This window comes from Poecilia mexicana, unplaced genomic scaffold (genome assembly GCF_051168715.1).
Source record: "Poecilia mexicana isolate PSO_F unplaced genomic scaffold, ASM5116871v1 scaffold_15, whole genome shotgun sequence".
Classification (NCBI taxonomy): domain Eukaryota; kingdom Metazoa; phylum Chordata; class Actinopteri; order Cyprinodontiformes; family Poeciliidae; genus Poecilia; species Poecilia mexicana.
The window spans coordinates 16,155,951-16,182,246 of NW_028263384.1; the positions used below are offsets into that span (position 1 = coordinate 16,155,951).

Sequence of the window (26,296 nt, forward strand, 5' to 3'; positions counted from 1 at the left end):
AAACGGCCTGCCACATTCAATCCAAATTTGGTGTCTGAATTTTTTTAACTCGCTGTAGCTGGCTTATCAAAAAAATTATCTGGTGCAGGTAAACAAGGCTCGCAGTAGCCCTCAATTGCTGAATCTGCCCAACTAAATTGATTTAGTACATGAGACCACAACTCATTTGGTCAATGCAGGGCACAGTACAAAGAGTCAAGGAGACACAGATAATGTGTAATCCAGTTACCTCAGCCAAGCCTACACACCATTTATGAAGGCCTGCGTCATGGGGTTATGTAGAAACCCTTATTCATCTAATAAAACCACTCTGAAGGCTGAATGAGTTTTTTTTTTTTTCCCTGAGAACTGTAGGTGTACGTCCTATCGAGAAAGAAATAATGGTAACATCTCAAATGATTCAATTATTTATTTGACTTTTTTTTGTTTTTTTAGATCCTTGTACTTGAAAGGCAACAAACTTTTCCTGAACTGATTTTGGCCGTTTTGACCGAGTTATTTCTAAGAAGCATCAAAATGTGATTATTCTTTTTAAATATTTGTCTCATTCTGATGCAACTAATGAAAACCTCCACCAGGAGTGCCTGAGATTACACCTGATTTGCAAAAGCGAGCTTTAATTAAAAATTTTCTTTAGGGTGTTCAATAATTTTGAGGCTGCAGAAGTGATTAAAAGTAGAATTTGGTAATATTAGTTTTATTTTACTATTTAGACAGTTTTGGTTTAATTTGTAAAAAAAAAAAAAAATCCAATAAACCTAATTTGAAATGTGGTCTACAAAAATGTCCAATTACACGTAAAGATAAATGGATCCGTCTATGTGTACCAAGAGGTTTGTAAAAGTATTCCCAAAAACACAATTTGTGGTTTAACACGGCAATACGCTGAAATGTTCATAGGCTACAAATACTTTACCACTTGTCCTGCATTTGCAAAATGATTCTGAAGAGGAAAATTACATCTGAAACCGGCTTATTTTTAACATGTTGATTCTTTGTTGTAGCTTACAAACTCATATAAATCTCAAAGAAATACTCCTTTATTGGGATGTTTTAATTAAGAAATGATAAAAATATTACAACCTAAAATACAACATTCAGCACATTTACATCCCAAATTTTTGTCTAAGCCAATCATTCAAACAAACTGTAAGAAAATACAGCAAATCATAAAATACCATACCCACATCAAACCAAACACTGAGTAAAAACTTTGATAAAAATAATGATTTTCGTGCGCTTCCTTATCTGTTCACAATCTATAAGTAAATACAGTGATAATACTGTGCTTAGCACTGATTATATTTCATAACTGTAAAGTTATTCAGCAACAAAGGTCAACGATGACAGTGACCGTTCATTTCCTGTATATTCCATCTGAGACGACTCTAGCAGTAGTGATTATTGTTGTGACGCTTTGAAACAAGCCTTAAAGACGACATATGGGGTCTTACAGCCTCGGAGTTTATAAAAGAGCAGCAAACATCAGGAGAATATGTGATAAATGTTTTCCATGCATAGACTACAGTACAGCATCTCATTCTCTCTGCATTCAAGAAAACAGAGGAGACAAACTGTTCAAAAAAATAACAACAATGAAGTACAAAAAAACAAAAAACTGGGGGAATTACTACAGTAATTTCCTCAGTTCAACAGTGAAGCTTTATCACAATCATGCATATGATGGATATTTGGCCATATCTGTAATTGGTATTAAAGAAAAAAAAAAAAAATAGATCGCACTTAAGAAAAAAAGGCCTCAAAGAGCAACAAGGATTCACTATTGCTATTAGTTTCAGAAACCTTTCACCAGACGTGGTGTCACAATACGAGGCTCCGATAATACCACCAGCAAAAAGACAAAACCCTGCTTTGGTAGCTTGTGTCAGAACCAAACACCTAAAGGGAGTCTGTGTGTGTGTGTGTGTGTGTGCGTGTGTGTGAGAAAAGGTGATTTTAAGCACAAGACTGAGTATTTGACACCTTCTGAAGCTGTATTTTGTCTCACAGACATATAGAGTGGGACAAAGTTTAAGTTACAGTTCTTGGCTTGTTATTGAGGTTCTGGTGTCACATGTGACATCCTAGAATCCTGCTCAGAGTTGGATGCTGCGGGAGCGGAGACTTTTTCAAAGATGAAACTGTAAAGAGTGACGTGGGGGCGCGTTGTGCGACAGTTCTTGCACTCTTCGTTGAAGTACTGGATGAAGAGGCTGTACAGCTGTCCTGCGATGGGGAAAAGAAGAAGAAGAAGTGCAGCGAAAAAGGATATATGAGCATTTCAGAGACAAAAAGCACTAACAGGTTGAGGGGCAAAGAACGAGAGACTGGAACTAGCAGGAAAAAAAAAATGAAAGTGTGTTTTGGATCATTTATAAATCTCGCACAGACACAGACACGTATAGCATGAGCTGTTTTTTTCTGCACAGCAACTCCACTTTAGGAAATGGATGGCTGGAGGGGAATTTCTCTGAAAGGCTTCAATAAATGTCAGCAAAAAAAAAAAAAAAAGGAAGAAAAGCGGGGAGTAGAGAGCCGATGCTGGGGTTAGTTTGTCCAGCCTGAATGGCTGGGCTCAGACAATAGCTACCGTCTAAAAGACTAAACTTGTGCGTTTCTGTTATATGCATATAGACGATTGTGTGTTGATGACAAAATGGAAAATCTCAGTCGATTACTAACAGCAGCTGTTGTATAGTGTGGGTTCCTAAACATTTCACACGTCAAAATACCACATTTTTCTAATTTAATGTTTCACAAATTTCTGAAAATTACAGTGAAAGTCACAGGAGTACGGGATTGAAAAAATATGTATATTTAAGAGGGAAAAAAAGAAAATATGTAAATTGATTTCATTAGGTTGTATAAAACCAAACCAATCAATAAGATGCTCAATATGTGGCATTTTAAAGATATAGGGTGCTAATTAAATATAAACAACAAGAGAAGTGCTTGTCTAGAAATGTTAACTTTTTTGGCAAAGATAATAGAATTAAAAAAATAAAGTTGAGACACTCACTTATATTCTCCATACTTTGATTTAATTTATTGTGGTAATCCAGATATAGAAGATGATAAAAGTTAAGTCCTGACATTTCCAGATATTTGTCAACTAAGTATTGAAGAGTACCAAAAACCGTAACCTTAAAATAATTAACATAAATGCTGAAATGAGAACTGGTCTTTCTTAAATTGATTTTAGATGAGGGTAGAACTGGACATTTAAAAGGTGCACCTATTCAGCCAACATTAATAGCCTAACTTGACTAATCATTAAGTTTCATGGTTTTTTTAGGATGCATGTCTGTGTCTTACCAACTGTAACTCTTCTTTCGGCGAGGAACGTGTGCATTTCATGAACGTCTCTCATAAGCTGAGCATCTCCAAACGTGAAGTACGCGACATCTCTCCCGGCCTCGGCAGCTGCCATCAGCTGGATCAGAGCTGAAAGGCAAAGAAGCAGCATGTCAAAGGAAAACTTTAAACCAGCAACACTAAACTGGATAAGCTTTAATAATTTCAGATTTGACCACTTCTATCGGGCAGAGTAGTTGGTCAAACGCTGAGAAAGGTGTGGCTTCGGGCAGTAGAGAAAATGAGTGACGGGAGCAATTTGTATGGGAACAGTAAATAATGCTTTGCTAGGAGAATAGCCTCATCAACAGCACTCAATCTTCAGGTCTTTGTAAATGAGGTTTTAAGGCTTTTAAATAATTTAAAACAGCTGCTATAGTTTTCTGATTTATCGCCTCACAAGACCAACAAATCATCTACAGAAAGGTTTCTAATCTCTACAACAAAAAAAAAAAAACAATGGCTTAGTGTTATGTAGTCAACATACGTCAAGTAAGCCATTTTTAATGTTTAATTGTAAATATAGCAATTATGTTCTAAATATACCAGCTCTAGATAGAAATATCCTTTATTCTTAATGTTGGCTGGGGTTCGGAGGCAGAAAGTTCAAATGTCAATATTTGGATGGATTAAGTCCTTGGGAAATATTAAAAGATCAGTGGGTCTATTGATAGCATGCTGTAAATGAAAACCGACATCCACTTGTGACCAGGACTAAACAGTTTATGGTTGGAAACTAAAATCCAGCCTTTTTCTTCCCATCAGTGAGTGGCTCAACCTACCAGCTCAAGTTTTATTCTTCAGAATAAAACTTGTAATTGAAGGAGTAAGACACAGAGGACCCATAATTCATCTTTTACAATGAGCACCAAGTAGTTGAGGTTAGAAGACCTCCTTGCCGTCACCCAAACCTTACAGCTCCCTCCATATATTGTTCAATGGATTAAAGTCACACCCAAGTTTTGTTACTTGCTGTCAAAATAAAAGGGTATGAATGATCAGTGGATGCAGAAATGTCTAAAAGCACTAAAACGGTTGTGTTTCAACTGTTGTGAATCAGCAGTTGAAAGTAAACTCCTAAGAGTTTTTTTCTGTCATGGAGCATGCTAAAAATAAGTAAAAATCACAAAATGTTAGTAAAAAAAAAAGAAAAGAAAAAAGACATTTTTGATGCATTTGGAAAATTGCTTTCCCACATGCTCAGAACTTTAAAAAAAATCCAGAGGTCAGAAAATCAGCCACAAAATCTCTGATCAGTGCATAAAGTAAAAAAAAAAAAGAGTTTGACAAACCAACTGGCCGGGTGAATGGACAGTGTACACTTCCTACTTATGAACCTTCTGAAAGCCTTCACAGAAATAACTGCTTCGACTTACATCGTCTCTTTCCAATAATCAATCACAATTTTAATGGGAACCATCTGTGTTTTTTTTTTTTTGTTTTTTTTTGGGCAGATCCAAAACAGAAAGCAAGTAATGGGAGGGTGACACCTTGGGAAAGCTGCTAATTGACTATCAGACATGAATCCGTTCCTGTGTCTTACTGTACAGGCTGCACAGCAGTGGGATTCCTTCAGCAGGAGCCTTGACGGCTGTGACAAGCATTACAGATGCTTGTCTGTTGTGCTCATCAATCACTCCAATTAATGTAATATATATTTTTTAAACTAGCAAATTGTTTTTAACTACCAAATGAAGTTATTTAGCACACATATGAGCAGTTCAACTAACAATACCTTTCAGGCGCGTGTCTCCACCAAAGGCTCCACAGCCCCAGTTGCCAGTGGCTACAGCGGGGAGGTGCTTGACGTTACTGTTGCTTCGATAAAATCCGCAATACGCCTAGAAAATATGCACAGGGATTAGAAGGAAGCAACGCTTTCTACAGTATATTTACTTAAACATATGATAAACCTATAAAGAAAAAGAAAAATACAATGTGGAAATGAGACATGCAAAGAGCTTTTCAAAGTACATATGATTTATCCTTTTTTCCCCACCTTGTTCAGTTCCCTGGTGATCTTCTCAGGAAGAAACTGTTCCAGGAAGTGTCTGTATTTAACAGCATCAATGGCCACAATCTCTGTACACCTTCTCTGCCAGTCGTCCCTGGAAACATAGCAGTGCAGGAGACGGGCGGCCCATTATCTGCCATTCTTCCTTTACATTCCAAGTGATTACAACCCACTTTCTTTGGATTGTTAAACTACTGAAAAAAAATGACATGTTTTAAACAAAGGTAGAAAATACCTTGGCGTCTCGTCTTTGTAGCTTTTCTGCCACTTGTAACTCTCGGCATAACCAGAATATTTACTGTATTGTTCAGTTCCTGCAGGGAAACAAAGGCAAAGCCAAGGAGCAAAAATGTGTTATTCGGTGCTCGACAGTGGGAGCACACAGCGGGCCTAAATCTGTTTCAGCGCCTTATTTCCTAAATCAGATTTAGTGCTTTCTACGCTCCCTGTGCGAGTGCACAGTATCGGCTTCTATTGGATTGTCATAAATAAACCCCCATTGATTTAATAAGTAATCTTCTTTGGGAGGTTTAAAATTAAAAGCCGTTAGCCAACATAGGAAAGAGATACTCCGGAATAAGGAAACCTTCTGTCAAACTAGATTAATCAAGTATGATACACATGCATATCAGCAAGATATTAACTTTTATTTACAACATAAATCTACCACAACAAGCTTTTGGTTCTGGCTCTAAAATCCTGATGGAACTATTAAAGCTACCGGATGGGTATGATTCAAGACAGGAAGCTGACTCCCAATCGGAAAGTTGTATCCGAATTTCCCAGTTGGTATATCAGTGTCCTTTAAAAAGGCAATGAAGCATTTGTTTTATCTTAAAGCAGAGTTATCACAGAGAAAAACAGTTTAAAAAGTACTGCATAGCCAAAAACTTTACACATCAAGAAGTTGTGTTCTTTTTGCTCTTGTTGCCATTATTTTATATATGACATTGTATAGAAAACTTTATTTTAAAGTTTAAAATGTTTATAGGAATCAAAATGCACTGCTAACATAGACTCATTAAGGAGGACCAACTTTAGGCTGATCACTTATGCTTCCTGGAAGCTGTTGGTGAATGTTTTATTAATATAAAAAAAAAAAAACTTGTTTTTCTTTTTCTTTGTTATTTTTTTAACGCAAGTGCAATAAAACATGAAAATTAGATAAAAGTAAAAATAAGTTAAGCTATTGGCCCATAGGAAGAACCTTTTAGCAGTATCAAAATCTTATTTCTGGCGTCATTTCAAACCCATTTCAAATAAATTAATGTCTGCTTAAGAATCATCAGGATGCACATCGCTTTCCTGGTTCTTCCCAAAAACGCAGCTCATGCCGAGGCATGACAGTCATTTTTTTTTCTCTGAAATATAATTCCTTTACTTTATGAAGAAAAGAGAAATGTAGTGATCATGGCATTGCAAATCCACAGAACAGGCCACCCATATCGCTTCATCCATCAAAGGAACTGACCACCTCCTTCTTCACCTTAATCGAATTTATTTTGTTGAATGTCCGTGACGGCATCCTGCCAGACGAACTTCCATCACAAGATTGCATCAGGGAATCTCTACCTTCCCGTCTACAAACTCACTCGCATCAGCATTTGTATTCCATCTTTCAAGTTATCTCAAGGTAAACTTCTAAATGCTCTTAAGGGGCTCTGTTAAGGAGCTCTAGGGACAGACATAAAGACTAAAATTAGAGTTTAAAAGGAAACGCTGCATACGTGCATAGAATAATCTGGAGGTTTTTAATGAATATATGGCGTAATGGGTCCATTCCATTAGTGGTTGCGATGACCTGAGTTGGGCAATAAATTCCTTTCTGTCTAAATGTAATCATGTTAAGTGCAGAAGGAAAGGGAGGAGGGAAGGGAGAGATGGGAGGGAAGGAGGGGGCTTATCAATGAAGGTCGCTAAGGAGAGTTTCAGAAAAAACAAGATGGCGCCTCAATGGTTTTATATTTTTTGTTTGTTTTAGGGGAATGACCAAAGTGGTGCATGGGCTTAAATATCAGATTCTCCCCTTTAACGTTTACACCCAGCCAATACAAAAGGGAAACAGTGGTGGAGACTCTTGCTTTTTTCTCTGTATTTGTTATTCATTTAGATTAAATGAGCTAATGTCAAACAGATTCTGTCATCTGTCAAAAGATAACAGAATCTGTGAGTTATACTATCTGACGTAATGTGAGCACCGCGTCACCTCTTGTGGAAACAAAAGGACTTCTGTGATAAATTGTTTTCCTAATAAATATCCCTAATGTGGAAATAAATTGGATATTGTCATGAGTGAACTAGCTACTTTGTTAATTAGGTAGAAGATAAATGTGACAAGTCGACAAGGGAACACATCCCCATCTAAAGTCCTGTGTGTGGTTTGGGTTCGGTCACTTTCTGCTTCCAGAGCTACATAGAAATCCCACTGGGTTAATAAGAGTCAACACTATTCAGCTCCATTGATCATGTGCGTCGAGTTGGATTTCAAATTAAGCAATACTGAGATGCTCATTTGAGACAAATTACTAATTATTAATTAAAGGGTAAGATATAGAAAAGCACAATTTTCAGATCAAATGGAGTATTTAGCAGACAGATGCACTGTTCACAGTAAAAATGTGACTTTGGAAAACAAGTTGGTTAAGTAACATGACTTCAAGTGAAGTTTTGACATGGTTTAAATGACCTGGTTTAAAATTAAGACTTATTTTCCAGTTCCAGCACAACAAACGCGTAAAGTCAAGACACATGACTTTATGATAAATATTGTGTCGACGCAATTTGCATCGCATTGACACAATAAATAAAGGCTGATACCTCATAATTACAAAGAAGTGCAATTATGACTTTAGACAGAGTTGTTTCAAGTAATTAAAGTCAAAACCAATTAAAGTCTGAATTCTTATGATTTTTTACTTTTTCTTTTAAAAAGACCACGAGTAACCACACACCTGTTATAATGAGGCATTCATTGTGTTCCAGAGCTTCAGTAAAGAGGCGAGAAACGATGAGCTCAGGATTGATGAGGAACCGGATCTCCTCCTGGACCAGTCCATGTCCTGTGACTCCACCTCCTACATACCTGTTTGCAAAGTCAACCTAATGAGGGGGGAAGGAAAGAGATACAAGTAAGGTGCAAAGACTGACGAAGGAAAGCATGTCCTCCTGTATTTTTAGGCTTTAACACTAAATAATCAACCAGCTCAAAAAGATTGAGATCATATTGTGTATTGGCTTATTAGCTTATTTTATTGCTATATTAAGGATATGAACTTGACATTTTAATATATTTTGTCATAATTATTGCAAACAACAAAAATTATAACTTGCATCCAGTCTTTTTTTGTTGTTTTGTTTTTTTAAGGCTCCTTTTTGATAAAGCTTGCATACAGAGGTGTGTTTTTTCTATCACTAAACTTCACACAGTAACATTAAATCATATTTAAAAAGATGTATTGATATTGTTTATGCTCTTTTGTGTTTTCAGCACTATTCAAACACAATAGCACATACTCATAAGCGCATTTACCAATGCTTCCACAGGAAACGGCCTTATTTGCATTGACAAACAAAAGCTGCTGCCTCATTCAGTAATGGGTCTAGAAATGGTAGATTTTAGTTTGGCTGCAGAAAAATGAAAAACTTATACCGAGTTAACTTGCCAGCACACCCTAATTGACTCCAACTTATACAGTCGCATGTGACACTATAAAATAAAACATTATATATATTTGCACTTTGGGTCGTTTATGCAATGCTGATGACAGGAACTGCTATTGTCACTCATTACTTGAATAAACAACTATTATTTTCCCATTAGCCGTCACCCACAGAGGAGGTTTAATACAAACAAATGTCTAAGGATGACCGTTTCCTCCTTGGTGATAATCAGATTAGAAAATCAAAACAAAAACAATGCACATGAAATTGTAATAGATACAATAAATACCAATGAAATACATAATGTACAGCTGAGCAACTGTGGAAAATCTGAACAACAGTAAAGCTGTGTTGAGAGACTAAGTATTGAATTTTATCTCTAAAGGACAACATTTGACCATCCTTTGTCATTTCCAGCCAGTCAAATGAGTAAAACATGTCATGATCTCAGAAAAAGCCAAGTGGAGAACATTTTATTTATTTCACCAATTAAATTCAACAACTGATACATAAAGTGTGTATTTCTGGTCATTTTTATGATTATGTCTTAAAACTCATAAAGACCCAAAATTCTGTTCCTCAGAAATCTTGCATATTAAATAAGCCTCCATCCAAAACCTTAAAGAGAATCTGGGATATTGTCAAGAGGAGGATGAGAGGCGCCACATCCAAGAATGCAGACGAAACTGAAGGGAGTGAATAAATCCACCTGGACTTCTGCAACACCTCTGCAGTAACACAAACTGATTGCATCCATGCTACACAGCATCGTTGCAGTAATTCAAGTATTGAATGCATTTGGTAGAGTACATGGACATACTTCACTTGTTGAACTGAATTACTAAAAATGTACAATTGTGATGAATTTATTTGGATTAAACTGAACAGAAGTAAACTGCTAAAATTAGAAAAGTTTTTCATGTGAGAAGGTTGTAAAATGATGCTCTCATCTCATCTTTATTCTGAAACATCGCTTCATTATCTGATTATATAATATAGAGCATTGTTAATACATAGGCCTAAATCTAAGATCCAACAATTCTATGCAAAAATAACTTGAGGACGCTCAAATCTCCCACCAAAAATTCTCTTTCTAATCATCTGTAAACACTTCTGGTGTAGGGAATATTTTACAGATGCTACACCGACACATCCTTAAATCGCCATCCTTGTTTGTGTGGTTTAGATAAAAGAACAGTCCGTCCAATCACAGGGCAGATACTTATACATGCTGTCAGAAGTGAGGGTTCTGCTCAGTGGCCCGCAGCTACGTCAATCTGTGTGACAGTAAGTGTGTTTGTATGTGCATGTTTTCTAGCCAGTCACCCAACTCCTCACCTTTATCTCTGGTTCAGCTCCTGACCTCGGCCTCCTTCCCCCCTTCAATCTCACCCCCTGACAGGATGACAGCCTGCTCTGCCCCATTCAAACAGCACACAGCCACTGTCCGGCCTGCTGAGGTAGCCGTCAATTCTCTTGCAGGACTCTTGGCCCACTGGGTCATCCCAGTGCAATGCCTAACTCGCGTCATTTATATTTTCTCCATGTGCCATCTTGCCTCTATCCTCCCACACCCAGGGGTCCTCCCCTCCACCCTTGCCTATCCGAGCTGCTCATGTGTATACAAATACTGTCAACTGCAGTAAAATAATAAATAAATGCAATAGCAGCAAAGGAACACAGAGGAGGAGGATAAAATCCAGTGGGGAGAAATAAATAGCTAATTATAGGTCTCAAAAAAAAAAAGTATAATTTACCACTTTATTTCTTCTTGTTATGAAGCAAGAAGGCTGCTGATTAATGATAGGTGTGTAACCGTGAACAATATCAGTGCAGAAAAGGAACCAAAAAGCTCAAAATCACATAAATGGTTCTAAAGACAGAAAATGGGTTGAAATTTCCGGTCATTGCCAAATTTCTCTATTAAGAGTATCTATTCCCCCTCCAAAACATTTACTTGTATTGTACAAAATCCAACACAAAGTTAAAGCAAAAATTCACCATTTACCTGAAAAACTTAAGACTCCAATTATTTTCTGTTGATCAAATTCTAACGACAGCATTTTGTTGCACAACTGCTGTTTTTCTTCTATTGATCATTTTTTTTATTTATTAAAGTTGTAATATTTTTAACATTATTTCTCCAAGCTGCCACCAGAGGGATTTCTGCTTTTTCCTTTGGTATTTTCAAACACCTGGTAAGATAACAGGATGAGACCGTCCCTATGGGAAGTCGGTGTAGACTGACAGACCTGAAGTATGAATATCACAAGCAAACGAGTGTTAAAATTGCAAACTACAATCTCAACTTGACTTAAGTTTGCAAACTGAACGACACAAAGTTGTATTAAAAAAAAGAAAAGGTATGCACATAAAAGCTGAAACTTAAATTCTGCCTTAAAAGTCTGAAAAAGAAAGTCATTTGTGACTACAGGCAATTATTGAGTCATGATAAATTATTCTTTGCACTGAATGCAAAGCTGCACAGGAATCCTTACCTGAAGCATCCCGTATCCATCATCCTCAATTGTCCCCTTGCAAGTGATATGTAGGCGCTTCAGCTGAGTCTGAGAACTTCAGAAACATTTTCGGTTACCGACTGCTACTTGTGTATGTTGATGAATGAAAAATCCTATATTATTCCAATTTACCAGTCTTGAATAATAGATTTGGTGAATAATACGAGTGGTGTTTACCTTTCCCAGTCTGGTGGACTGGTAAGAGCTTGTCTTGTGAATGTAACAAGACCATTAGGTCCTTGAAAAAGACGCAAAGAATAAAATGGTTCATTAACTCTATAACAAGGACATCATTTAGGTGAAAAATAAATCATTTTGGGGTCTTACTTGTTTCAGTAACTCTCCTGAAGTAACACAGCAGAGTTTTTAACTTTTCAATCTTTCTAGGAGAAGAACCTTCAAACAACCTGAAATGAAAAAAATAAACAGACATTTGACTTCAACAAAGAGCTTTTTCTCCATGACGATGTTAACTCAGTAATTTATTAAAAATTAATAATAAAAGCACACTTTTTATTTTCCGACATAAAAAGAGGAATTCACTTTTTAGAGAACCCTGCAAAAAACCTGAAAAAGATTTGCTGCTCAGATTAGACGAGACCAACATCACTGCATATCAACCTGAACCTTGAAGTTCAGATTTTCAAATCTCTGTACGCATCATCTACAACACAAGCTTTCCAACAAAAACAATGTCTGGTCCAGCCTTCCTTCCTTAATACAGCAACACTGCCTGCCGATGTTTCGGTTTGTGGGAATATAAAACTGAGGTGGAAGAACAAGCAAGGAGTGGTGGACGGAAAGCTTAAATCACCACATACTGGGACACCCTCCATTAAAAACACCATAAGGTCTTGGTTATTTAAATTAATCATTTATCTCCAACCGTTTTCTGTTCAGTTCAGTTAAGATTTAAAGCAGAGGAATGCAATGAAATGAGAAACGTATTGCACTAAAAGCCCTTTAGTGATACACATTTATTAAATATAATTCAAGCATAAATGGACAACTTCAGTTCTCCACCAAGTATAAGAAAAAGATTTGTAACACCCTAGATCGATAACAGCAAGTCTTGCACCAGGGAAAATGAGCTTTAGAGACACAGCGGATGAGAAATAGGTTCAGAGTGATGTTTAAAGTGTTATTAAAAAAACAACAACAATGATTTAAAAGGAAGTTACAATCCTTTTGTATATATTTTCAAAGATAAAAGGGTGCATCCATATTTTTTTTTCAAAATGTCTAAATATAATTAACATTTTTAAATAAGCATACATGCCAATTTAATCAAATTCCTTAATTGCTTCTTAATCTGTTGTATAGAAACCACCATACAGGCTGTGTGAGTTTTATCTTTACTGATCGTATACTTCTTTCACTCAAACAATAAGCAGTGCATCAAACTTTTTCGCCCGTAAAACATGGTTCCTGTCACAGTCTTCTCAAACAGCAGAAAACACAAGTTAAAGAAGTCCGCTGCCTTCTGCGTTGCCCCTCGAATACATCCATCACTTAGAGGACAAACCTTGACAGTTCTGCCAAAACAGCAATCAGCAGATTGCTTGCTGCTCTGCTTGTCCAAGACGGAGAGCTGCTGTAGCCAATAAGCAAAGTGACGGACACTCCCTCAATTACCAGGAGAAAGGGAGGGTCGGTAACGATCCAGGGCCCATTTTAGACTGCAGTGGTTGTCTTATTTCATCTTCTCAGAAAGACCACTGCCAACCCCCGCCCGCTCTTGCTCTGTCCTGCATTTTTGCTGCTGGCAGAAATGCTGATAGGAGGTCCAAGTGGTCCTAAAAAGCCAGCTATGCAATTGAATCAATGTTTATATTATTACAGCATTCTTGCAGATAGCGCATGGAAAGATAGGACCAAAGTACAGACAGAAGCACAACACTGGAAAGGTGTTGTGTGGACTCAAAGAATAAAACAACACTGATCACTGTGTTATTTATTTATCTCTATAACGCTTAAGATTTCTCAAAAACAGCAACTCCAGTCTGTCAGGCAACAACTGGGTGTTATTACATTACTCTTTACTATCACTAACTAGAAGGAGGAGCTCCAAGAAAACAAGAAAATTGAGTTAAAGTAGTATCTGGAAAAGGTATTGTTATAATGAGGCATTTACTGACCAAATTGAGACAAAGCAGGTAGCAAAATCTCACTTTAGCAAAAGTGATATATACCTTACCTATATGGTATATAAAAAAAAAAATCTCACCAACTAATTCTGCAGTTGCTATGGCTGTGTTAAAACTAAATACTAACATTAAGGGGCTTTATGAACAATAAGATCAGTTTTCTGAAAAAAAAAAAAGAAAATTATATATATATACATATATATATATATATATATATATATATATATATATATATATATATATATATATATATATATATATGTGTGTGTTTGAAGTAACAGAAGAAAGGTATTTTTATACTTTGAGAAATGTCTTTAAAAAACCCTGTTAGGTTTTTAGAAAGTTTAACGATTCACTTCAAAGAACAAGACAAAACAGAATACAGAGTTCATGAATGATAAAATTTTAGAAACTTTAGAGAAAACTAAGAATATCCATTTTTAGGCTTTACAAATCACAACACCACACAGAAAATCATCAGTATACAGCAAATAACTTCTTTCTTTTTTACTTCAAAATAAGAGTCCCAAACATATTATTATAACCAATCAGCTTTCAGGGACCCCTGACCATCCATGTAACTTTGTAAAAAAAAAAAAAAAAAAACTTTAGCAATGTGGACTGTGAATGCTGATATTAGTGTTGTGGACATCTGTGCCTCAACAACATATTTTGCACTGATGTGGTATTTTAGGCTTGAATAGCTGCAGTGATAGACCAACTCCTCTTAGCACAACTTGTACAAGCAGGTTTTGCAGATGTTAATTGTGTGTCAAATTTACGGACATACCAGAAATGTAACACAAAGGTTTCAACTCATTACATTTTATGTAAAAAAATAAATAAATAAATTTAGGGCTTTTGTCCTGATTTTTCTATCAATCATCTCTTTCGTCTTGGTTGAATCTAAATAATTTCAAATTTGTATCTGCCTGGGTTATGGATATTATTTAGCTTGAAGGATTAACATTCATCAACACTTGCATCTAAAATTCACATAAACCTCAACATTATATGAAGTCAGAGAAAACCAGGCAAGTGTGTACTTTAAAACAGTCAAGACAAAGTGCTGCAATTAGCCCTCGTGCTTTTTATTTTGTCTTCAATAGACCATTTACTGTTGAGCTGATTGAAAGAGAAAACACCAATTTATAAAACACACCTACTACAATCTTCATCCCACATCGAGGACATAACAGAAGCAGGGGGAAAAAAAAAAGATAGATCTCAGCCCACAGCCTAAAACCTTTTCGAGTGATAGATGAAGTTATGTCAAGGACAACAAAACTAAATGTTTCGTGTCTGTCAGTAAACTAACCTACAAGTTGACATTCTAACTGGAAAGTAATGAATCCGCAGGCCAACAAACAGAATTAGTCAAACTGAGTAAAATTGTCAATGATTTCTATTTGACTGGTTTTCAGGGCAGTAGCTCCCCCTGATGGAAGTCATGTTATCTTGAATGGGAGGAATACAATGAAAACATTGCCTTTGGGCAACATATTCCTCACACTTTCATTAATACTGGTCAAAGCCTTTAATTAAAATGACAGCGTTAACACTTAGCAACAGACAACACAAACTGAGCCCTCCTCTCTCCTGTTTCAAGCAAAGGTTTACAAAAAACAAAATAAAAATTCAACAAGGCATTTATTTTCGTGATGTGCCTGAATTAAGGAGACCCAGCACTGCTTACAATACTGTGAGTGCTGCGTTTCAAGAATCGTGTCTCCATTGGTGTTTGTTTACCTGTAGAAGTTGATCTCGGGATAGTTGCAGTACTCCGACTTGCGGGAGTTGCGTCGAGGGAATGTGCAGAAGAAGGCGTTGGCCAAAAGACAGGCTATTTGCTCCTGAGACAGAGTCAGGGAATGGTTCATACCTGACTTAAGTAAAGGAATTGGCTGGAGGGAGACAAAAAACAGAACATAAACACACAACTTAGAAGCATAATAAGACTAGAAGATGATGTCGATGCAACCACACGAAAGCTGGAAGGCTAAAATACCAGCCAATCAAAGGTGAATCCTGAAAATAGATACAAGGTTTTGTGGGTGCAGCAGTGCAGGTTGGAGGGCTGATGAGCTCAGAAAATTAGTTTAGTGATATAGCAAGCAGGAGATAAGGAGGGCTCCATTAGTTAAATGGGTGGTAGTAATTAAGGTTCCGGTTTTGTTGCTCTCCCTCAGGTTCGTTCAGTCAGACACATGGGGCCCATCAATCTTTACCGATTAGGGCTAAAGAGCCTCCCAAGGCCGCCAAGTAGGCAGATCGATACCACCTCTAATCACACACACATAAACATTACCTTTTTAAACCCAATACTACAGACAATCTTTATACTTTCCAGCTTTACAGTTTTACCAACGGTGGTGAACAGCTGACTTGCTTGGAAAACCACAGGGTTTTTTTTTTTCCCTCTCCTTTCTGAGTGGGAGTTGAATTCAGTGAATTGAATTAACTGAAGACTCTGCAATAGATAATGCAATTACAAAAATACCAATCTTGTAATAATTCCTGTTTCGCTATAATGGATGACAGAGTCTGAAAACAAAGACAAATGAAGATGACATTTAGACGGACCTCTAAGAAGGACCAGCTGTGTGTACCAGGAATTTAAAAGAGGTCTGTGGACTTTAATGGTCAGTGTATCAGGCCCGGTTAGGCCAAATGTATTTCTCAATGAAAGGAATCCCTGGTGCAGAATGTTAACTTCAGCAATGAAAGAATGACAAATGGTCAACAACCAGAGCGTGCAACACCTAAAAACAAACAAACATATGTCATGTGTTAATCTGTTTAATCATAAAAAGGGCTTGATGCAGGGGTTGAAAGTTAATAACTTTGATAAGCCCTGACTTAAAAAAACAAGAAAATTAAACAACACTTAAAATGATGTAAGCTGGATGCATTTTTGGATAATATAGATCAATCATTAAATAAATGAAAAGCAATTATTGGATCTCCTTCAAATATAATAATCATCTTTTGCACAAATCTCTCTTGACACAACATTAGCTAATCTAATGCTAGACTAGATTAGCTAATCTAACGAATATGTACCCAAAGTTTGTAAAACCAGGTTACTCAATTGTTGTCTTTCTTACCTCTTACTACAGGTAATCTGACTCGGTCACACGATTTAATCTAAGACAAAACCTTCAAATTTAAAAAAAACAAGGCAACACAAAACATTTTGAGTGAAATGCGTACAAAAGAAAATATAATGTTTGTATATTAAGAGTATTAAAGAAAAAAAATCAGTCTGCAATGCCATAAACTAAGAATTAAAAGAGAAAAATGCTTACCATTGTGCAGAGGCGAGGTGCACTAAGTGCGAGCTCGACCATATCAGGTAGTATGCCCTCAAACAGCTGTTGCAGCTCACAAAGCTCAAGATACTGAAATAAAGCCAAAATACAGAAGGGTCATCAATTTTTATCAATCTGATATATTCCAGGAACCTCCAGTATTTCCTAGAAATCGTTACATGTACTAACGGCCAAATTTCAACAAAAGGTTTTCTCACAGAGGTTAATATGATGATTATGAACCTGCAAGAATAATAAAGCAAATTAATTAGTTAAAAAAATGCTGAAATATTGTTTAAATTGACATTTTTATTTTATGCTAGTGTTAAGATACCCATTTATTTAATTTACCCTTTAAGTTTGAATCATTTACCATTTGATTTCTTTACACCCGTTTTCCCCTCCAAGCTGCTTTGCTATAATTTTCCCTCCGTTTTCAGATTTGACATGCCTAAAATGATTTCACATTTTAGCATTATATCCAAGATAAACTATTTTTAAACATGTACGATATTCATTTATTTGATAAATAAATAAATATGTCATATTTTTCCCCCCTTCTGCTTTATTTCCACATGCATAATTAATTTACATATTCTTTTTTACATTTCAGTTTCTGGATTTCACTTCCCCGCTCTCTCTGCTGGACTTAAGGAACGACAGGACCAATCAGACTGTTCTGGTCCATGTGGTCTTCCAAAACGTTGCCGTTACCCCTCTTGGACATCAAACAGTCCCAACGTTTTAAAAGGAGAAAAAATAAATAAAAAAATGCTGCCGAGCCACTCGCAGCACAGAACGCATTTTCAGAGGAAACCATCATCAATCAGAAAATGAGCCCGCCGTGACCGAGGCACCCATACTTCAGCGACAGCTTACCTCAGCATCCATGGGCAATTCCCTCTAAAATAAACATCCAGGTTTTCCATCATACACCCAGATTTACAACACAATCATTTATGAGTGTAGTGGCTTCGAATGTCACCGTCATCAATCACTTGCCTTATTCTATCAAGGTAAGCAGGGGAGCTAGCACTGATTAAATGGACCTTCTGGAGCAAAATGCAAATGACCAATTGTGGGGAGAGTGGCAGGCTGGTTGATTTTCAAGAGGAAGTCTTCTGCGGTTGACTTAGCGAGGAGCATTTATATGGCTGCAGAGCAGGTCTGACTAAACGCTGTCAGAAGTAATGAGCTGGCAGACATCATAAAATGCTCCTGTGGGACTAATAGATGGTAGGTGGTGATGCAGCAGGATGATGGCAGAAAGGGGAAAGGACTGCATTTAAACAGCTACAGCAGCACAGTCCCACATGCTTAGGCAAACCATGCGATTTCCATATTTAAACGTCTTAAAGTATCTCCAACAAGTCCTAGTAATTAGAGATTATGGGTTAATGGTGATTTTTATCTTCTGGTTCAAAGGTAAATGTAATTTTGTGAGGGGAAAGACATTACTCAAGTAAAAATGGTTTCACAAACAAACACAAACTGCAGGGTTTTTTTTTTTGTTTCACTGTCAGGGGTTCATTGGTAAGAGCTACATCAGTTATACTTACTCTTGGACTGTTACCCTGCTCTGTCCTCACAAACATTCATCAGATAGTGACATGGTGACAGTTTCATTCGGCTGAGAGAGAAACACTACGACGATTTACAGACAAGCTCTAATTTGGATAACCCCTTTTTTTCCCCCCTCCAATGGCTGCTACACATTGAGAGGAACGTCAATCATTGGCTCCGGGGCAATACGCCTCCACACAATTACCCCCCCCCACGGAACAAAATGTTGCTCTGAATTTAATAAGGCAATCCTGAGTGAGGAGAGGAACAACAGTTTCATTTAAATTCACAATAATCTGCTTGAAATTTAGTTTGTTAGATTAACTAATAGGGTTCCCTTCACATGTTTATTACCAAATGCTCAGATTTTCAACTCAAGGATTTTAAAATACATTTTAAAAGCCACAATGGATAGGTGGACTGACAGATAGGCAAATATAAAAATGACTTTATAGCATGGTGGAAAACTGGTCAAAACAGCAAACCTGCAATCACTGATTAACAACGAAATACATTACAGCTTAATTAGACATAGATATTAGATATAATTAACAGATATCCATGTTTTTAGTATTGCATTCTGTGTATTATGTATTGAACATTGCTCATTACAATGACAACATGTGTTGTGCACAGAGGGATGGATCAATAAATGGAAGAATGGAAGGAGGGAACGATAGATCAACATTATAGTTTCCAGGATAGAAAATAAAAGTCTTCAATACAAATATGTAGCCACACTCTTGCTTCTGTGTCCAAGGTTATTCAGGTCTAGACAGACTCAGTCTATATTAGGTGCATAAGAACCCTGACGTAAAGAAATGCGGCTGTTCTTCACAACAGTAGGTATAAGATTATGCTCAGAAATTATATTGGTGTAAGACCTAAAAAAACTAGACGTCTCCCACAATTGACATCGACGCCACTTGTCAATCAATCCAGTTTGTCAGCAACTGACTAATCGGTGGCCACAATTTGTTCTGAAGTGAAACGCCTCTTAACTGGAGGAACTGGATCCGCTTCATCTCCGACAAGGTTGCCAAAGTTTATCATTAAAACTGTGCTGCGTTCACAAAGATTTGGTAAAAACTAACAGTGAACAAAAAAAAAAAAAAAAAAAAAAAAAACTGTTAAATGTTCCCAGGTGGGAACGTGTACCTAATGCACGTCTTACCCGTAGCATTTAGAGGTTGGAATAAAGTTTATTCCATTTCCAAAACCCAAACAAGGCCTGGAAATATTTAAAATATGGATAAAAGTTTGCACATCATCAATATCACAAAGAATTGCTTTTACAACAACACAGATTACTTACAAAAAGCACAAGCATTCATGCAAGTAAATAATATAACTGACTATGTCATTGTTTTTTTTTTTAAACAGCCATCGATGGACAGTGCCTTTTGAGCATCCATTTCCAGAAAGTTTTGTAATAAAGCCATCATTGTTGCGATGAAAAAAAATATGCTTTATTATTTTCTAGTATCGATACAGACTAGTATTTAAGCAGTGAAGATTACGCAAAAACAAATAATGATGTACTCTCAAGTCTTAATTAATTGAAGGCATATCATCCCAGCGACATTCCACACCTTTATCTAATATTGTACGTTTCCCTGGTAACAGGCAGTCCTGCTTTCATACCTTCAGTACTCTTCATTGAAACATGGAGGAATACTGAAGCTAAAACAACAAAGTGTAAACTGTAATGAGGATTTTGTGCCACCACAGTGTTTCCTGTAGGGTAATACAATAAATTATTGTCCTACAAAAGGTCCACATTCAAAGTGATTGGACAGAAAACATGCTGATCATAGAGGCCAGGAAAGGCAAGTGTCTTGCCTCCCTCCTTAGTGTCTTTACAGATTTAACGGGACTTTTTAATTACATTGAATTAAGCCATAAGAGGCTTAGGTTGCTATTGACCCAACAAGTCTTACTCCGAAAAATTATTTCCCACAAGAGGGAAAAGGAAAATGGTCTGAGCAATTCATCATGAGAGAATGGACGTAAGAAATAAACGTGCTTTTTCTTGTGAGATCACAGAGCCGCCTCTTAGCAGTCGTAGTTAATTAACTCCAACAACTTGACCAGCATATTTACAAAGAAAAACGTTGATGATTAGATATCAAGGCATATACTAAAACATGTTTTCTTCTTAACTTTAGGGAGAATTACAGCTGATACATGACAAAGAATATTCCTTAAGAATGCAAATAGCTCAACTCAAAACATCTCAGAAATCAGTGCATTTCAAAGGAAAGACAATTCCCACCAAAACCAATGCTTCAGTTCGTATAGTAATATTAATATGTGTCAGCATAGTTAAAGTGATCTCAGGATAGAAAGTGAGAAGAGAAAATTAAGATAAGCCATTGCTCTTGTTTATATGCAACAGCTGCTGATGCTTTGATCTGCACTCGTCTGTGCAAACTGTAAGGTGCTCCCAGGAGCCTCTCAGGTACCTTATGGGATGATGAGCAGCAGCGTGTGTGCAGTCAAACGAATTAAAGCAGACTTTCTTTGCAAGCAACTCTAAACTGTAATATGCCTCTAGCTTGTTTCTTTTTCTACAATAAACTAAAGATGACATCATTGTGGCTTAAAAACCGATTACTAACAAAAGAATGACATGTCCACTACTGTTTTTAATTAATATTTTACATAACTTATAAAAACAAAAGCTCAAAGTTTTCACATATATAACAGAAAAAAAGAAAAACTAAGTGGCATACGGGATTGACTATACTTTTCTTATTTACTTTGTAAAACAATCATGTCTAGAACTGCTTACCTCTGTGCAAAAAAGGTTCAAGGCAGTGAAGTCCCACTTCTTTGCATGGGCCGTGTTGTACCTCAGTATTGCATCCTGAGGAAGAGAACGGACGCCATTTATTTTTTTAGAAATTGGCAAGTTAAGGTTGGCCGTCATTGATCTTAAATCGAAAACTCAAATGTCTCAGGATAGCATCGTGTGAGAAGTTTTATATGCAACCTGAAGAATAAGAGTTGCAAACTCTGCCACCATGTGGTTGTTTGTGGTATATGTTCAGACATTCATAAAGTGTTTTAAAAGAGCTAAACTAAAAACCTAAAAGAAACTCTACAGATTAGGCTAGATAATGTTTTTTAAAAAAGCCGTCGTTTTTGGTTCAAGAAGTTTTTTAAACTGTTTAAATAAGCTACAAAATAAAAGATTTTTTTTAAAGAAATACATAAAGAAAAAAGCTGATGGAATAAATTAATCAACATTTGAAATGCTTAGTTTAACAACAATGAGCTGAAATTATGATTGACTAAACACACAAGTCTAAAACACTCTTACCCTGACATCCAGACAACTTTTGAATCCTCTGTGTAAGGCAGTATGGATCAGTTCCCACCGACTCTGGAAACCACTTCCATCCTTTACAGTGATTATTAAAGAAAAACATAACACTTGTCATGTGATTTAAAGGGGGGCTATGTTACACATAAAGCACGAAACAATAATTAACATACCTCAGTCTCCAAAGGAAACAGATTTTTTTCAGAGCAGGGCATCTTAACGGACAAATCGTCCCACACATCTCTGAACTTGGAGGGGTATGGGATGGGGACTTCTCCCTCTCTGAGGAGATCTGTCTGTAACAGGAAAGGCAACAAATCCCATCATTAGCACCTCTTCTGCTTTATGATCTTGTTCCATGAAACCACAACTGAATTAAATAAAATTATTGTCCGAAGCAAACTCAAACACAAACAAATAAATAAACAGACATAATCGATTCAATAATGACATGACTTGTAAAAAAAAAAAAAAAAAAAGAAAAATACATTTAAGATAAAATACACCAAACTGCCATCGCCACCATTAAAAACCAGCATTGAGTCATACGGACTGTTTTTGAGATAATGGGTTGCTATTCAGTGAATTACTGTGATGGTATGAAATGTATCCAAAACGTCCACCCGTGACTAAATAGCTACTAATAAAATTTTTTTTTTTAAAAACACAGTGAACCATTAGTGGTATTAAACCAATGTGGAAGCAACAGAGAACAGCAATACCAAAAAGTGGTAGAGCTCATAAAATCACAGAGCGACGTTAGCAAACGCTGAGGCTGAACAGAAGCCGCCAACTTGCTACAGAGTCAGTAGCTACATGTGAGAAGATGGATAAACAGATGGATGAGCAGATACAACTTTTTGACAATGGGATAAGGAACACAATCTATATATATGTACATTTTTTTATATTTTTTTTATTTACCCAGACCTGGAATCTGCATAAACCAATCATTCATGCTTTACCACAAAATGGAAAAGTGTTATTTTTGCTTAAGTTCTATCAGAAGATAATTATTGCCAGTGTTGTCACTGATTACAACTCTGTTTCTAACAGAAATAATATTATTATTATGGTCAGTGAAATTATTGCAGTTGAGAGACGATAAAGGGTGATGCTCAACACCACAATAATCAGTTTTCAAGCAATAACTATGCGCCGTTATCTAGTTTGGCTGGCCTGGATGTTGATGGTGCGGCTTTCTCGTAGCCTCACACAAGAACATCCAGAGTTCCTGTGGGACAGGCAGCGGAGGACAGGCAGAGAATCTTTACTGACAAGACACCCTGAGGGAATCTCAGAGGACGGCTCAGCTCAGCCCGGTGCCGTCTACTTCATTTTCTCTCTCATGCCGTCTGCGTCTCTACATCTAAAAGAGAACGTTTCACAGCTTCTTGCCACTAATTAAAACAGAAGATATTCCAAGTGAATCGTGCTCTGGAACGTCTGTATTCTTGGTGAGAATAAATTCTTCTTTTTTCCCCCCATTTATTTTTTTTTTTAAATCACTAAATAAAAAAGTGGTTGTTAACTCACCCTAACTGTGACAGTATGATTTGGCGTTGCTTTTAGGTGAGACAGAGGTGGAGCGCATTGAGGTTTTCTGTTGAGCTCATCTATGGGAGTCCCCAGCCATGCTTTGTCCAGGTTACACTGAAAACTGAAAATCACAGGTCAGTGAGAATGGAGTTGAGTAAAATGGCACTGTGTGAACAGCCTTTTCTTTCTAAGATACCAACCACCATCTAAAGAAGTTGTACCTTTTACTAATCGCATCTGGCTGGCTCTCAATTAAGTCCTGACTCATATCAGACGAGCCGCTGCACTCCCCCATCTCCGCATCTTCTTCTTCGGTGCTTGTGGTGACAGGACAGACTTTTTCCTGAGTCAAACTTCCAGAGTGGGAATCTTTGACAACCTGCGGAGATTTTATATCCGGCTCTTTCGCAGAGCCCTCCGCACAGCCAACCGGACCATCACAACAATCCGATAGACTGTTGACTACAGTGTCACACGATGGACTGTCAGGACTCACCATATCCACATCACTGGGTGTGCCAGAAATTTTCCTGGGACTGTTACTAAGACAAAGGGTGAGTTTTGGATTTGACGGGTGTGCAGCAATGCAGGACGTTTTAACTGGGTGAGGACCGGGCGAACTGGCTCGCCTCGATTTTTGTCCATTAGCATCGTGAGCTTGGTCACTTCTGCTTTCTGAAGTGGCCGATTCATCCCCTTCACCTGCAGACACACAATCTGCTGAATTTAGACAAGCCAGGCCATCGGGTGTGTCCTCTGATGGTATGTGGGCTTTAGTTTGATCGGACGTTTGAAGCTCTCCTTTTGCATCAGCTTGTTGATCATCGCTCTTTACGTCTTTTGGCCTGGGGTCATCAGTCAAACTGTAGCAGAACAGGGAAAATAAGAGACTCAATAAAAGAGCTGCTCTCTTTAAAACATTTTGCCAATGCCAATACTGTGCCTCACAAAAGTATTCATACCTCTTAAAAGTTTTAAATGTTATCACAATACAACTACAAATTTCAATATATTTTATTAGGATATAGTGTGATGAAACGCCACGCATAGCTGAAGTTAAGGGAAAGGATGAAGTTTTCTAAAGTTTTGACAAAAACTAATTTGAAATATCTAGAAGGTAAAGAATTCGTTCTTGTCTGAAACCACTGAACAAAATCGAGTAAAGCCAATTCTCTTCAGAAGTAATCCACTTAGTAAATAGAGAAGACCTTCTTGTAATTTAATCTCAGTATAAACACAGGTTCTCTTTTTTTCTTTTTAACACTTTTAACACTATTAAGATTTGGACTTGAGACCGAGTTGCCTCAACAACGCTAGACCTTAAACATACAAGTAGAGCCACAATAAAAAAGGCTTCTTACACCAAACATTTATTTGTTAAAGTAGACCACTCAGCAAATGGTCCAAGTATGAAACTGCGTGGGAACTAACAGGACTTTAGAGAAAAAAAAAAAAAAAAAAAAAAAAAAAAAAAAGATTATGTTCAGGAATGCACTTTACAATTATGTATAATTTACATAAGCATCAGTTTGTGTTTACAACATAAGTACTGAAAAAGTTTGAGATGAATGAGTACTACTGCAGTCCTTTCTCAGAAACAGGCAAAGCAAATAGCATCCATACCTACCGAAAGTTTCTCAGAGTAGAACATAAACTAAGCATGCAATGTAATATATATTTTTTACACTTTACCTGCTTTGATGATCCATCTGTATCAGTCGTTTACAAGTCAAAGCAAACACACCTTTGAAGCAAAACAACAAAGTGAAATTATGAACTGTGCTACAACTACTACAAATCGACAAGAAGCTACTCCAAGATCTTTAAATAAGTAAAACAAGATTTGAGTTGGGTTGCATGTCCCTCACTCTTTAAAGGCTAATTTAAATGGACTGGCCCCCGTAAATATTTCAGAACACGAAGTAATACATATGAAATTGTTAAATAAAAGAGAAGACCAGATAACAAACAAGATGTCAGCAGTAAATGGAATCAGAAACTAAGACGAGCAAGCTAATTGACTAGATAATTATTCACAATCGATGAACCAGGAATGGGTGGTAGAGAATGTGTTTCTGAAGTATTTGTTTTTCTCCCGGTCTGACTGTTAAAACATCTTTCAGTGCACATCCCGACCCGAGTTGTCTTTGACTGGCAGAAAGATTTAAGCGCTTTTAGATCGCATTAGCTTCTGGAATACAGAATATAAACACCCTGAGCAAGCTAGCGGTACTGTCTATTTTTTTTAAACAAAGAAATGTCCACTTACACCGGTGCACCTCTTAAAGGGAGCTGTTCAACGACAAAGCATTACAAAATCATCTTAGTACCTCTGTATGCAAACTGCATCGCTCCAAATATTACAATTTAAACATTAACTTTCACCTCGTTTCTCCAGATTCCCCACCAAATCAAAAATCGTTCTTCTTGCTCGCTTTATAGTGGCGGTTGGCAAACAGCAATCTGGCGCTTTACCGCCATCATGCGGTAAGGAGTATATAACCCGGTTTTCATCAAATAACGTAAAATAACACTAAAGTATACATCATTTTCTTTAAAGATTTATGAGAGTGTGTTGTCCTTTCCTTTTTTATACCCATTAATTCTGTTCTTTCTCAATGATATTTCCTACATGTTCAGTTGTTCCCCTCGAATTTTCATTCCTCAATCATTCTCAGATTCATCTCCCTATTGTAATGTTGCATTAAGTCCTGAGTGTCCAGCCGTATAATGATCTTTTTACATATTCTGTTTCTTCAAGGCCAAACTTCTACAAAGTTCTTTTCTACAAAAAGAACTTTGTAGTGTGGTTAAATGTGGTTAAAATTCTAACCACATTTTAATCTAATCTGTCCTCAATT

At 36.9% G+C, this 26,296-nt stretch overlaps 1 protein-coding gene across 3 annotated transcripts; it reads right to left on the reverse strand.

Annotated features, from left to right (window-relative positions):
- Window positions 1–1,024: 1,024 nt before the first annotated feature.
- parga (poly (ADP-ribose) glycohydrolase a) lies at window positions 1,025–25,897 on the reverse strand. Of its 3 annotated transcripts, XM_088012816.1 has the most exons (19): window positions 25,821–25,897; window positions 25,705–25,727; window positions 25,128–25,179; window positions 23,657–24,298; window positions 23,433–23,556; window positions 22,070–22,192; window positions 21,894–21,974; window positions 21,363–21,437; window positions 17,003–17,095; window positions 15,444–15,598; window positions 11,875–11,954; window positions 11,725–11,785; window positions 11,527–11,602; window positions 8,320–8,467; window positions 5,604–5,682; window positions 5,354–5,462; window positions 5,090–5,195; window positions 3,316–3,444; window positions 1,025–2,226 (listed from the first exon to the last, which is right to left on the reverse strand). In XM_088012816.1, exons 3-19 carry the CDS (start codon window positions 25,142–25,144, stop codon window positions 2,054–2,056), a joined length of 2,271 nt encoding a protein of 756 aa, XP_087868942.1. In that variant the 5' UTR covers window positions 25,145–25,179; window positions 25,705–25,727; window positions 25,821–25,897; the 3' UTR covers window positions 1,025–2,053. The 3 variants fall into 3 exon arrangements, with proteins under 3 accessions (XP_087868942.1, XP_087868941.1, XP_087868943.1); XM_088012815.1 differs by having other exon boundaries at window positions 25,705–25,886; XM_088012817.1 differs by lacking the exon at window positions 25,705–25,727 and having other exon boundaries at window positions 25,821–25,861.
- Between the last annotated feature and the right edge of the window lie 399 nt (window positions 25,898–26,296).